At 37.6% G+C, this 16,001-nt stretch overlaps 1 protein-coding gene across 2 annotated transcripts in view; it reads right to left on the bottom strand.

The window, feature by feature from the left end:
* CDK19 (cyclin dependent kinase 19) overlaps window positions 1–16,001 on the bottom strand; it is a 120,998-nt gene that overhangs the window by 97,333 nt on the left and 7,664 nt on the right. For both annotated transcript variants that reach the window (XM_069010983.1, XM_069010984.1), the window contains exon 2: window positions 4,430–4,505. In XM_069010983.1, the coding sequence (XP_068867084.1) occupies window positions 4,430–4,505 (76 nt within the window). The remainder of the gene's footprint in view (window positions 1–4,429; window positions 4,506–16,001) is intronic.

Below are 16,001 nucleotides of genomic sequence, written 5' to 3'. Positions count from 1 at the left end.
TAAGTTTAGAATTAAGGTCACTATTTACAGAGAAGGCTAGAGCTGGTAATTTGTCCTTGGAAGAAGGAAGCTCTCATTGGCGAGGGTGCAAAAAAAGCTAGAAAGGACCAGAAGTTGACCAAAGAATATCTAAATCTTGATTCAAGTCACTGGTTCACTCAAAACCTTTAGTAAAATCATTTTTGTCCGCAGACTGTGTTAGCTGCTCTGTGAGAATGTTATGCAAGATACCATTAAAAACCTTACCAAAGTCAAACAGAATCCACAGCATTCACCAAGCCAGATATCTCATTGTACGAGATGAACAGGTTGATTAAGGATTATTTTCCCTTTGAAAATCCATGCTGACTACTTCTAATCACCATCTTGTCCTGTATGTGTTTGGAAATGGTTTCCATGAGGATTTCCTTCATCACTCTCCCAGCAGCTAAGGTGTAGATGACCAACTTGTAGTTCCCCTGATCCTCCTTGGAAACAGGAGTGACACTTGCTCTCTTCCATTCACCATTATCTTTCTAAGATAACTGAGTGTAGTTTCATAATGAAATCCAAGCAGCTCACAGCACCTGTCGGTGCAACTCATCAGGTGCCAAAGACTTGTGTATGCCCACTTTGACTGCTCCCTAACCTGGACCTCCTCCACCAAGTTAAGTCTGCCTTCCTCAACTTTCTCTCTGGTCTCAAGAGCATCAGACTCCTGAAGGCTGGACTTACTGGTAAACACAGAGGCAAAAAATTATTGAGTACCTTGGCCTTTTCCATACCATTTATTCCCATTCAGCTGCAGGCTCATGTATTCCTTAGTCTTCCTTTTGATATTCACGTACTTTTAGAATCCTTTCTTGTTGCCCTTCTGGTCCCTTGCCAGACTCAACTCCATGTCAGCCTTGGCTTTTCTAACCTCTGTTCTTGCAAGATCAAACAGCAGCTCTATACTTCTCTTGTTCTGCCTATCCCTGCTCCAATTCATATATAATTCCATTTCATGTCCAGGTTCAATAAGGAGATCCTTGCTCATCCATGCAGGCTTCCTGTTGCCCTTGCTTGCTTTTCCACGTGCTGGGATGTAACTTTCTTGAGTTTGGACAGGGTGATCCTTGAACACCAAAAAGTTTTCCTGAATCCCTCTTCTCTCCAGGGCTGTATCTCACAGAATACTTCCAAGCACATACCTGAAGAGGTTCAAGTCTGCTCTCCCAAAGTCCAGGGTTGTGATTCTGCTTTTTGACATACTCCATTCGCTTAGGATCTTGAACCTCATCATACCGGCTAAATAAGCCAATAACAATTGCACTGAAGTTCTTCCATGCTCAGGGACAGGATACATATACATATATTTACAATTTACATGATTGGTGAATGGCACCAACTAAGAAAAGACTTGTTACTTTTCTTTTTTCTGAATTAACTTTTCCCAAAATCCACAATTAGAAGTTTATAGTCTCTTTACTGTGAAAAACAAAGTCCTTGAGTTAACACGGGTGTACTCTCACAGGAAGTGAAGCCTTTGGGACAAGAAAACTCAGATAAAGCTGTATTACCCTGGTGCCTTTTGATAAACACATACCAAATTCCATTACCTCTACCTGTTTGCAGACTTTTAAAGTCATAGCCATTGGTTCTTAACAGATGATGGCCAAGATAGTCAACAGTTAAAGAACAGCATTAAATTATACTCCTCTGGTCTGTTTCTTGTGTCACCCCTTCTTGTTCTACAAAAGCTACTTAGATGAGGTAAGGAAATAATGTAAAACACAAAAGCAGCAGAATTTAAGTCTTCCTTTCACCAAACCTCAGGTTCCAAAATAAGCTAATGCAAGTCTTGAGCTGAAAGAAATGTCACATTCATTAACTAAATAATCATCTAAAAATGGAAACACTGTACTTCACAACTCTCATTCATATTTTACAGCTCTGCTCTTCAAAAAAAGCTGCTGCTTAAGCCAAGCAATAATCTGCCTCATAACAAGAACACATAAATAGTTGGCATTTCAGTTATCTTCAGAACACACTTGAATTACAGGGAACTAATTAGGTTTTTACACACATACACAACTCTTTGAGGTATAAAGAGTCCTTTCTAATGCTTTCATATTCAACAGAATTGGCTGAAATAAGTATTCTTTTAGCAGGGATCACCCTACAGTTGAAATAAAGCAACAGTCACCTGCCACAGGAAAAACTGCCTATATGCTGTTTTTACTGACATAAACCTCCTTCCAGGAAAAGCTCATATGAATGAAGAATGGTAAGAGAAACTTTATGGGTTTTGAAGTCCTAAGCAAAATTGGCCAACTTGATTTGTAATGTTGGAAGAGAAGAGTCATCTGCCTTTTCCTTTAGAGAAAGTTAGCCAGCAGATCGTATTATGGGTATCTATGCAGTAAGACGCATGAAATGGTCTTGGACTGTAAAACTGAATGCCTTTCAGTTCAGCAATATGTTTCTTGACACTTTTGTCAAGTGTCTTCAGATTATAGAACTATTAAAAACATTCTGAACATGCACATACAGAACCAGGTACACTGGTGCCCCTGTCATTGTCTCATCTTCCAAAGTGGGATGTGGGTTTGTTTTGCTGCTGGGGCGTCTGGGGAAGGGTTAAATGCTGAAAGAACTACTAATGACATTTTTTAAATGGCCTCTGTCCAGGCTGATAATCTTTATTTAATCAGTAAACATTACCTTCTTTGTCACCTATATAATACTTTAAATACAAGATAAGCTATTGATGAATTAATTACAAGTCTGTTTCTCTTTATACAAAATACAGAAACAGGCCAAAATGAAGTGCATGACAAAAGCTTTGTATTTGTTTTTCAACTATTTCATCTTTCCCTTTTTCACATTTCTAATATTTGATCTGAAATTTCACTGAGGCAAATGCCAATGTGCTGCATCAGCTCAGGTTACAGAGTTTTACAATAAGGTTTGAAGAAGAGTGAAGTATAACTCAAGGAAGAATTACCAGAAGAACCACTGAAAGTAGCCAAGTAACTTACGAAGTAGATGTCAAAATTCACAAGCTGTACTGACCTTTTTACAAAGCTTTACTAATATTAAAAAAAAAAAAAAGGCAATTTATCAAGGGAGTTAAAACATAATTTGACACTCTCTCCTTCCTTACATTGCTGTGTCCAGGTAGACAGAACCAGCTCTATACCACAGTGCTACCATGACCACAGGAAAGTTTCCTTCAGACTAATCCACACATCTCCATAGCAGTGCAATTTAAAACAAAGGACAAGAATCTAAGAAACAAAAATCCCTCAATATTGTCAAAAACAACTTCGTAGTAGCAAGAATATAATCTAGCACTGATGTTAAAAGAGGACTTCCTATTTCCTTCAAAGGCAGAAATATTAGCAAAAAAAGGTCACTGGGTAAATCCTGTGTGAAGTGACTGACAGCAGTGCAGCCACCTCTCAAATCCACAAGTGACCTTGACCGTACAGTGATAAACACTTTAAAACGATAGCAGTTTTATCTGTTAAGTCTCTTCATACAGAATCACCATGGACACTACACTAAACACAATCCAGTGGTTTGTTCAGTTCATGGACATTATAACTTTCTAATGCCTCACACTGCATTGCATATCTGAATGCTGTATTTCAATGCAACACTGCCAGATTATAAAAAGCTTCAGACACAATCCTAAAATACATTTCAACAGCTGGCTGCATAGTGACAGAATTAAGACAAGAATTAAGACAAGGTAAATATTTAATCAAGCAAGTGCACTTCTTTTGCAATGCAATAAATACTTGCATTACAAAATTTTGCTCAGTATCCAGCATTTTGTCAGTAATGCACATTTTCAGACACAAAAAAATTTAAAGATCAAATTCTACCTTGATATACAAACACTTAATTCTTACCAAATTTGAAGGAATGATAGGTATGTAATAGAAGACACATGTAATAAAAATACAATTAAAGCTGTTTTTCATTTTGCTATGAAATTTCTCCGTACTTGAAAAAACAAGTAAGAAATGTGGAGAACAAACTGTTCTCAGATACTGAAGAACAACAAGCTACCATTAGTCTAAAATAAAATACATTATTAGTAAGTGGACTTCTGATAGTAGTTACAATCTTTCAGAATCTTTTTCTTTCAAGTCATTTTAAAAACATTCCTTTTTAAAGTAAGTCTTCATTTAGAAGTTCACATTTATTTCCCTCTCAACACATAAAACAAGATGAAACAAAGTTATATCAGAAAGAGGCATTACTATTACCTGGAAAGAACTAAAAGAAAATTATGATTTTAAAAGCTCCTTAAAAAGGCTCAGATCTGAATAAACTTCCATGCTTGCATACTTTAAAGAAAAAATTTGGATAATCTTTATGTTACTTAATTCTAGGAAAATAAAATACCTGTTGAGTAATAATGTAAGTAAAAATACTTCCGTTTATGTACACTTACTGCAATCTCTCTACAGGCCGACATGGATATCCCTGTACCTTCAATTTGCTTCAGTGCATACTCCTTTTCATCTTTTCTGTACACACATGGAAAAAAAAAGAGAGAAAGAAAAATATATTTAGCTCTTACTTACATTACACCAATCACTGTAAGTATAACGATGAAACACTTTAATTTGTTCTGGATCAAGAAGGTAAAAAGCCAATCTGCTTTTATGCATAAATTACGTTTTGATATGAAAAGTGAGTTTTCTTACAGTTCCCAAACAAAAACTTCTTCATAAAAGACTTGGTTAACCTATATTCATTTCTCTCTGAAAACAGACATAATATCTGCAGATAACTGCAAGCACAGAATTTTGGAGGACACTTTCCCTGAAATTCCAGGATGCTGTCTACTACTGTGAAAACATTACAGGCATATCCCATGCCTGGAAAACTCCCTAGAAATATCTGGGAACTGCAGTCTTTTTTCCTTTTTTTATGAACCACTCTTAATCCACTTTTATTTCTGAAATACCACTATTTTAAACTAATTATATAATAAGCACTGGCTACTGACAGATCCCTACATAGCAAGTGAAACTGTGTGCTCTGATATACAAAGCCAGAATATGAGAAAATGTTCAGCCCAAACACTATACTATCCTTTTAAATAATCACAGCTTGAAGTGATTTAGAGGGACCACCAAAAGAACAAGAAAATCAGGTAGACTCTTGAACCTCTCATGATATAACAGAACCAGACTACAGCATGGTTTTGCAGGATTCAGCTGTCACTGACAGATGCTGATAGGCATCGATGCCCACAGTGCTGATGCCCCTTTGCAGACTCACTAGCTACAATTCAACAAGCCACAAGCCCCTATCCAAATTCCCCATGGCATTTCTGGTAGATCTCAATTTGCCTTTCTTCCAGTCCCAAACCATTTTGTTTTGCCACACAGAAAGATTCTCAGTTTGCACTTGCTTCAGTCTCTCTGGCTTTGAACTCCAAGCCTGTGTCCTACCAGCTTCAGCCTGTTTCCCACCTTCCTCCACATCCTCTCCCTCCAAAATTCATGGGATGAGAAGTGACTGAGTGGACAGGATGAGATAACTAGAAATAATAGCCATCTACACATATGATTAGTAACCACAGGCAAGCATTATTCTCAGTAATTTTCAGTAGCAGCTAAACCCTCAATGCATGTCTATAGTTAACACCGAGCTACACTTTTGGAAACAAAAGTTTAACAAGAAAAATCCCGGATGTTTTCCAGCTACACATGATAACACGTGTAACTTCACAGGTAATAAGATCACACCTTCTCACAGAAATTGGTTTTTATTTCATTAATTAGTCCAAATTTTAAACAGTAAATAATAAATGCCCATCCTCTCTTATACATGATCGTGCTATCTATGCAAAGGATTTCCATACACTGCAAAGTATTAACTCCATTAACTCAGGTTGCTTACAGAGACTGTGAATAAAAAATTATATTGTCTGCAGGACCAAAAGGAACTCTGGACACATAAAATTGATCATGGCTTTTAAACTATGGCCATGTTTAAACTTTGCAGAACAAACAATCCCATGGACTACTATCGGCTGGAATCCCAAAGCAATGTATTCACTACAGCACTGCACCACATCCTTCTTTTGGCACATCTACTGAACCAGGCACAGGACCACACTGATATGGCCACCCTTGAACTAGTTCTACATGCAAAGCATTGCACCCAGTTACTCAGACCTCCACAGAGTGAAGGTCACTGCAGAGACCGGGCATGACACTTGGCACACACTGCCTTCAGCAGCACTGAACGCCACCGCCACGGCAAGGCTGTCAGCACTTGACAGACAGCCACTCCATGCAGGATTTCAAGATACAAACAAGAAATTATGAAAGATGTTTAAAAAAAACCCCCAAACAATCCAACAACTTAAGGTAGTATGGCATGTGGGAAAAGGAGGCAGTCTTATTGAGCTGCAACCCAGATAGTTCTAGAATACTTGGTTTTGTAAAAAATGAGCAAAAATAGGGATAATGAAATGCTTATCTATAATAAATGGGTGGCAAGGATAAAGAACTCCAAAGAGATCATATTCTCAACCTGACAATTTTTATTATTCCAAAGCTGTTGGCAAAAAAAAAACCACCACAGCCTCCTTTAAATACTATTTACTTGCTTTGGCAGAAATGCAAGTCTTTATGAATACTTTTCCAAAGTTAACTGTCCTTATTATGCAAACATAGTAGGTAATTAAAGCACTTTCCAAAAGATGTCCACCAAGTGGTATTTCAGCTCATAGTATTTTTCACTCAAGATAATTTGAGAAAGAAATAAATATATTCGAAACTTCAAAAGCAAGTCAGCCAGTGCAATCTGACGAAACACACAATTCTGGTTATTCAGTGAAGTGTCCAAAGAAAAGAACATATAGGTACTTTATTAGCTATTTCCCCACTTGTAAGAATTCAATAAATAATACTAAATGGTGCGTGTGATAGGTAAGTACACTATTCAACTCCCTAAAGACCAATGCTATCAAGAAACACTTGAGACAGGGGGAAGTATTTATATTTCATTTCAGAAAAGCTCTAGTGAACTCTGAACACATTTCAAGAAATTGTAGAGACTTACACAGCAGGAAAGTTTTTATAAATCCTTTTCTGACAGATTCTAGATTGGTACATTTTTTAATGGAGTGAAGCAAGCATGATCAAGTTAACACCAAATCCGAACAACAACCAGAAACCACACAGCTCTGGTATGAGGCAAAGGGCACCCGTGCCAGGGTTAGGCAAGCAGAAAGCAAGGTCTTTGCCCATAACTATTTTTATCTGGTCCACAGAAACACTGTCTCAGGAACAGCTTAACTAACTTGAAGGTCTTAACCTCCAACTGTGTAGGAGTTTGTCTGAGGGCAGGAAGCAAGTGGCACAGATCAAGTTTAATCAAGCAGGTTCTATCAAACAGCCACCCCAGGCTAATGGTGGCAATGTGTTCACTATTCTGAGAAAAAAAAACATAGCGAAGCAGCACTCAAAGGGAACCCATACTTTAGGAAGCTGTGAGTTAACCATTTTTATTAAAGCTTTTCAAAACTGATGCAGAAGAATTTGCCTGATAAAACAAGCACCGCATCACACCACTACAAGGCTTCTCTACACTTCAAGCTCCCTTATCCAAAACTAGGGGTTTAAAGGTTAAAATCAGCATTGCTTCTAGTTTCAGAAATATTACCATTTATGCTATTCTAAGAGGGATTAACTTTTCACCAAAATGACACTGCCAATATTAGATACTGTCCTCCTGAAAACTTCCCAACTGGTATTTCAGACTGCCATAGGCAGCACCCAAACACAAAGGTCCTCATACATGCCAGCAAGTATTGAGAACATTGCTCCACTATAAAAACTTGGTCTTCGAGTGTTTCTCCCTCACCATTCTGCAAACCTTAAGGTTAATATTAATATGTTAATATTTTAATTTGTACTGTGCAAAGGAAAACTCTGTCCTCTTGCCCCAAAAAATGGTATTCAGTGGTTGATGTCTAGCTGCTGTATTCAATACAGAAAATGAAAATATGATTACTGCTTCTTCTAGGTAATACTTCCAGTTTCCATCTTCCAAATGCTTTAGAAAGAACAAAGTACCGAATTCACTTTAAAAGAACACAGTTCAGAAGATTTAGAATAATTACAGCATTTCAAAGGAGCTAAACTGTCTTAACTATTGCAATTGTACTTCAGAGACCTCCCATCATATGAGAAACTAATTTACAAACAAGTGAATGGAAAACTAGAAACAACTTGCCCAAGACCATAAGAAAAATAGGAGGATTTGAAAATATTGCATGGTTCAAACAATTGTTTTATCCCTATTATTCAAATTTGAAAACTTTCCATTATGGTCTCTCTTGAATTCACTGATAATTTAACATACATCCCAACTTCAGAATTAATTATCCACATCAAGAAACTGGCTTGAAAGACTGCAATCACTCTGAACCTAGAACTGTGACTATCACATCAGTTAATACAGATATTATCATTACAGTATATACTAATAATAGCTGCCTTAAATTAAGTGCACAATACCATAAATAAATAATAATTAAAGGGCACATTTTCTTAAGAAAAAGAAGTGCACCATAAAACCATTTCAAGACTTAGCTAGAAAAATAAGTAATAGAAAACAACAAAAATTCACCCTTGTAACAACAATAATGGAATTTCAGTATTTGTGACTTTGTAGGACAAAGCCTGGGAACACTATGGAGTTCAGTGTCCTTCACCGTACTGCCTGGAACACAATGTCCATACATGTATCTGGTTAGCTTCTCATCACTTTGTTTAATTGCTGCCAGACAGCATTAAGTTAATCACTTAGCAGGAGATCACAAGGAGTTGAAAACTTTTTCCCCCCTGAGAAAAGGCAAAACCATGACACTGAAGTACAACTAGAAACTAACCGAAAACCTCATCTGCAATGTGGCAGCCAAGCCACTAAATCCATCATGCTCAGCACTGGTTACCTTACGCAAGCTGCTCATGGGTTTAATCCTATACTTAGCACATGGCCATAGCCCCTTTACAAAGGTAACAACCAGAAAAGATGCCTACGACTGACTAGAAAAAGGGACTTAATCCTTTCAAAAAAGTAGTGATTTCTTATACTTTAGTGTTTTTATGGATATAGAAGCAGTCACTAAGCCAAAAGAACTACAAGATCAAAAAATCCACACATGGTGTCTTTAGGGTACATGTTCTTTACCAGACTAGGAAGTCATTTTCATTTACCACTATCCTCCAAACATATCAAGCCTATCCAGTCAGCAGCTCAGCCAGCTCTTTTCATCCACGTGGCAGCCAGTCACAACTGACAGAAGCTGTGAACCTCCAGGTTGATCTTAATTTATTTCTAGCCAGCCGTATAGATGTTGCATTTCACTGCACTTACATTAGTTCATTTTGACACCTACATGAGAAACTCAAAATGTAAACCAGTAAGGCTGGTAAGCAGAAATTTGAAAAGAAATCCACAACAACATCAGCCCTTTAGGTTTTGTCTTTCTTCACATCCACAGGCAGCAGCTAAAACTTCACAGCAGCTACAGGCTGACCCTACAACCCAGACCCAGACAAGTTCACTACGACATGAACTACAACTGGCTGGTTTTGGCCATGAATGGATGAAACCAGCAGGCGTTTACCTCATTCTGCTATTGTGAAGAGTTTCAGTAATGTCTGTGACTGCATAGCTGGCCTCTGTGCTGATGCATCCCTCAGAGGTTTGGTGGGAACTTTCTTGGTGTTGCAGACAGAACATCACATGTGCCAGTCACAGGAAAGGACCTCTCATACAGAAAGAGCAGACATGTATGTCACCTGGACTTGGGCTTTCCTCTTAGTGGCAGTGTTGCAAAATGTGGAATATGTAAAATTTTCTTAAGAAAGGATGTTCTTTAATGTTTGACCTTTGCATACTTTCAAACCTAATCAACAAGAAGGGAGATTTAATCTGTGAAACAGAGAGCAGCCAACAAGCTCTAAGTGATGTCCAGGTGTTACAAAGACAAATTACTTATTTGTAGAAATGCCTTGTTAAGCTTTAGGGCCTGACAGGTTTCAGCCATCTCACACCTAGAGGGAGGTTAACAAAGTTGGGAAGAAGGATGTACCATTGACAGCAGACACAATGCAGAATTTATGGGCCACAAGGACATTTGACAGAACCCCCAAGATGAGGAACAAACTAATAAACCCTACCCAGCAACTGTGCTGAATCAGCTCTGCCCGGGTAAAAGGTAATTCTGCAGGGGGAGATCCCAACCACCGACTCATCGACCCAAAAACCCATCAGCCCAAAAGAAGAGAAACACCATGGGACTGATTAGCATGAGAAGCGAGAGAATCATTAACCAAGAGAAGATAGAACACTAATTAATACAAGGATTATGTAACTTGTAGCCAATGAACACTAATTCCTTTGTTTGATGACATGTATAAATAGTAAAAGGTAGTTGTTGTGCTTGATTTGTGGAATTCCACTGGGCACCCAGGCTTGCAGAACTCTGAAATAAAATAATCAATGCCTCTCTTGAGTGTGTAGTTATTGGCTTGTTGCCCGTAACAAATCCGATTTTTGTGGACAACAGCAGGGTGGTAAATCAACCTCCCCAGCAGGCAATAACTATTCAATCTTTAAAAGCTGAGTTTGTATCTTATCTGAAACATCTACAAGTAAACTTGAGGAGTGGGAACAATGCAACAAACTTATATCAAACAGGACAGTCTCTACTATACTAATATTAAAAAGAACTAGAATTAAAAGAGAATCTCCAAGCCTGATCCAGGTAAACAAAAGGAAAAAGCTTTTTGGAATAGAGACAATATACAGAAATACTGCATTTCTGAATATTTTTTTTTGTCTCAAGTCCTTATAATCTCAGTTTTCAAAAAGGGGCTTAAATGCTTCTCAGCTCATTGGTGTCACTGCCTGATGACACCTACTAAACTCCACTAGGTCTCACCCCAAACACCAGATGACACCAGATAGCTCAGTATCTACACACAGTAACACAAGAAAGCAGCACTTCTCTCTATCTGCTCCTACCTCCAAGACTTAAAGTCTACCCATTAAACCCTTTGGAACAACCTAAAAACACATCCAAAAGGCAGACGTTTGTGTGTCATTTTAGATGTTACGCTTCTCAAAATGCAACAAGACCAAATTCCTGAATGCTGTATGGTTTCCTACTCCATTTTCCAATAATTTCATAGACTTGCCAATGTCAGGTGGTATAAATACACACCAAAAGAAGGCTAACTTGGTAATCATAATGCAGTCTGTGAATTTTTTAAATAATTATTTTTTGTTGGTTGGTTAAAAAAAAACTTTTCAAGAAAAGAGAATTTTTTTTTGTTGAAATTGGCATTCTGAACTTGTCTACTATAAACTGGCAGAGACATTAAAATACAGAACAACTGTTTACTACAATTAGCCTTTTAAAAAGCTATCTGACTCTCACTACATACACTATGAGAAATAGGCAGCAGAACCGTTATACGCAGTTACACCTGCTGGAAAATCTGCCATGCCCCAGTCATACTAAAAGAGTTCATATTAAAAGTACCAACAGCATCAGATTATTAATAGACACTCTGTTATCACAGCACCCTGTGAGAAACTGAAACAGATTTTGCTCTATAATCTGTAGAAGAACCCCAGATGTATCTCTAAATCACACTAGTGATATGGCTATCCTTTTCCTTGTTTACTCCTCTGTAAACCAGTTTATGAACTCAGGGGGAAATGTGCATGTTAAAAAACAAGGCAAGTTCTTAAAGTGATGCTAAGCCACTTGCCATTAAACACAATGCCCTTGACATCGCCTGCTTCCACAGAGCCTCACAAAAGATGCTAAATACCTATAAATCCCTCCCAATCTTCACCTAACATAGATGATGTGTTCTTTATGCATGAGAAGATAGCTGATTAAAATGACAGAAACTGAATCTGAGCACTGATAAGGCTTTCTGCTATTTAAAAAAGATGCCTTTTCCCAGCTATGGTTTCACTAAATTAGGAGGGGGGAGTAGAGGTCTCTTAATGTGAGGAGACTGGAACTATTTCAGCACCATTACACATAACCTAACCATATCCTCTTCTCTTTATTCCAGTAGTTTCTAATTCAGAAATTTAAAAGCAAATCTTTGTAACATAAATACCTTCTAACTGTTAACAACAATTTTGGATTATTTCACATTACAGACAGTCTTTAAGATCTCTGTAATACCAGACCACAGGAATCTTACGAACCTTAATCTATTAAAATTCAGCCTTCACACTATAATAAAACTTTGTATTTGCAAGGAAAGAGAGCACAGCTTCAGTCACAGCCACCCTCATGCCAAACTTATTGATGAAAATTCAGAGACCTCAATCAGCTACAGGGTTGTTGCCATTGCTAAAATTAGACTGATTCCAAAGTATTTAGAGTGACTGAGAACTGTGAATTTCATACAAGTATGGTCATAGCAGATTGGGGTAAGCAGATTTGACAGCCTGTTTGTAAGAGTAAAAACTAAAGCATTCACATTAAACGCTGAAAGCTGTAAAATTATTCTGCTGCTCCAGGTAGCTTCTTCCAGCATTTGCTCTATTTAAGCAGAGGACAGATTTTATTTCTGCACTTGATTTTATTTCTTTACAGACAGGCTTGATTACAGATAATGAATAGATTTAGGAAATACCTCCCTGCCTGAAAGGATACCACATGGGAGGATTTGCTACCTTAAAACAAGGAACAGCAGCAGCAAGGAGAAAAATACCACTGAAGAGGAAGCAAATTTTTTTTAGTCAGTAAATTACATACCAAGTTCATAGAAAGAGGGTCCTAAGGCTACGCCAAAAAAGAATCTGCCATTTGCTTCATAAAATCACTTAAGAAGAATACTTGTGACTAACTGTAATTGTGAAGAAATGAGCGGTCTGGTTTTGGAATTTTTTAAGTCATAAAGCCATACCATAACTACATAGTCCAGCTTAATGTGCATCACAGCTCTTTCTGTGTAATGCTAAATCTGGCTAAATACTGCAACTTTGATAGGCAGGAAATTACTATCAAATCACCACATAGTAGGAAGCCTGTACTTCTTTGGGGTCTCTTTTACCAAGAACATGTTTGAAATACCAGGTGCAGATTTTTTTCTAAATCCCTATAATGCATTAGGTTTGCCTAAAGCAGAATAAGCAGAATTATTGACTCAATGTAAAACCAAACAGAAGGACAATAGCCTAAAAGCTGTAGTTACTCAGTTTTCCTTTTCTGACACATGACATAATCAAATGTTTCCCCTAAAGCACATGGAAGCCCAGATTTATCAGAGACCTATCACAAATTCAGTGAAATTTTCAACTCAAAGCCAGACCTACATGAAAGCTTGCTAACACAATGCAGATGTAATTTTTAGGTGGTAAATTAGCCTTTAGGTACAAAAGCTGCACCCAGATAATGAATAAGAAGCAAGACCCAAATTTCAAACGGGCTGAGTTGGTCAGAGTGAGACAGAGAACATTTGTTACAGCTGAAAAGTTGTGAAGTTGCAAAAACACCCTCACAATAAGGTATAAGGACTGGAATGAAACTCCATAGAGTCACCACAAGGTTTAATTTAATTCAGTCTCAAATGTAAAAAGATACCGTAATTTTTGATGATTTTTTTTAAAATGGAGCATCTCCACTTTTTTTCCCCACTTCAGTGTCAGGGAATTAGGATTTCTCCAAGATAGAGGTCTTAATTCCAGCCACTAAGACAACCTTGCTACTTCTCAACAACAAACAAGGTCTTTAGTCAACTATCATATCTGTTCCTGAGGAAAGGGAGGGGCATTCTGCTTCCTTTGAATTTTAGAATTGCATGTCCCACAGTCAGAACAGGCTTCTGTCACAATCTGAGGTTTAAGAACATGGCTTGATGAAATTTTATGCTGTTTTTTCCCTATCACTGAAGTCATGCTAAAAGTAGAATAAATGGCATTCAACTCGTAACTGGTCTTTTGGTTGTTCTGAAGGTCAAGTTAAATTTGGCAATTTGTCTACCTCTGTTTCTCATTTGAAGCATGACAGAACTGGGCAAAGGAACAACTGGTTATCCAGTACAATGACTGGTTTTAATCAAAAGATATGAACACAAGCTAACTTTGAAGTCTACAATGCCCTAGAGAACAAGACAACAACTGATACAGAAACTCTGCTTCAGGAATAGACACATTCAAAGACATGAGCTGACACCCGCTCTCAGCTGCACTGAGGATAATTAACCCAAGCAACAAACACGGCATTTTTGAACGTGCAAGGTGTTAAATCTTAGCATGAATCCATGATAATTCATGGAATATTAGCACAGGTGAGAATTTTCTCTAAACACCTCTGAATTTGCAGAATTTGTGTCTTGTAAGAAGTATCTCTCTCAATACAACCAACTTCAGAGCCAAACATGCTGCTAAAAATGTCGCACATGAGTGGCCTTCGAATCTCTTCAGGCTCTCAGGGCCCACATCATTCCCAATGAGGTGGGAAAGTCAAAGACAATCGCAGCCAGAGCAGAATCCCAGCATTACCTGTGTGAATGCTTCCAAGTGCTCTAATAAAGACAGCAAAAGATAGGAGGGACAAAAGAGGCAGGAAACCTTCTGGCCACATAAAAAGGATTGATTCTTCCTTCAACTAATGCATGAGGAAAGCAGATACCTTGCTTCAAAATAGTGAAGCATACCTCCAGATGTGGTTTCCATTCCAGTAGATTAGCTTCTGCCTCCAAGACAATTGCCTATAACTCTTATTTTCATTTGACTGAAGAAAGAAATCAATAGCATTTTCTACTTAAGTCAGCACAGAGTGAACAAAAAAAAAAAAACAATCATACCACACACGAGGCCCACTTTATGGGAACACATGTTTAAAGCCACACTGTCTCAGACTGTCCCCAGTTCATATCTGTGCTTCTATTAAGCCCAGAACCCTGATACTTAACTGTGTAACCTGACACTCCCAGCACACACAGGAAGCTATGGCCACTGCTCTGCCTATTGGAAAGCCTATCTTCAGTGTGATTTCATTTACAAGATGAAGAACTGTAGGATATTTCAGAATCATGAATTTTGTAGAAAACAGATGACTGAGGGAGAAACAAGCAGTTATACAGTGGCCTCATCTGAAAATATTGTTTTAAAGATTGCTAATCCCAGGAACAACAGAAGCAAACATGAATGTCCTTCAGAGATCCACTCTTTCAGTAGTCTCAGCTCCTTCTATCTTTCTCACAAGCAGAAAAGTCAGTTTTGCTTTCCAATAAAGTAAAATTAAATAAAGGATAAAAAATAAAAAACCCCAACCAAATAAATGACACACCAACCAAAAAACCCAACCCACACTTACAGACACCCATTTTGTACAGGTCACTTGACACTATCTCTACAACATTTCCTCCCTCCCAGTCCTATTAGATACACTAGCATTTAATAAACTGTCTCAAACAAACTCCTACCACTAAATGAAAGGATTATGCTCCCACAGAAAAGTCTAAAAAAAAAGTTAATAAAAAATTCAGATATAGAAGTTAAGTTTCAGTTGAGTTAAAGACTCCCTGGACTTTGTCAACAACAGCAATTTTGGTTTAAAATATTTCTGCACTTTTTTCTTCTTGAATCTGTTGAGATAGCGAACTTCATAAGAGGTATGATGATTTCTAGTATCATCACAACTAGCATTGTTATCTATCAGTCATTTAACTTATACTCAAGCAAACCACGTAAACGAAGCTCCCAGAGCTGGGGTCTTTTACAAACCTATGTTATTTAGAAAATATGAAAGTCAAGTCAAAACAATAAACTTCTTGTATTTGCTACACAAGAAGAAACTGTTCTTTATTTCCTAAAGTCACATACTGAGTTAGCCAATTTATTCTAAATGCAGTTGTCCTGGACCACTTTCAGCATTCCTTCAAGCAAATGTGCTGTTATTGAAACAAATAAATCTTTTTTAAGTTCTAAAACTTCGTTTCAGTTTAAAAAAG

The sequence above is a fragment of the Aphelocoma coerulescens genome, chromosome 3 (assembly GCF_041296385.1).
Source record: "Aphelocoma coerulescens isolate FSJ_1873_10779 chromosome 3, UR_Acoe_1.0, whole genome shotgun sequence".
Classification (NCBI taxonomy): Eukaryota; Metazoa; Chordata; class Aves; order Passeriformes; family Corvidae; genus Aphelocoma; species Aphelocoma coerulescens.
This window is presented reverse-complemented; position numbering and strand designations above follow the sequence as displayed.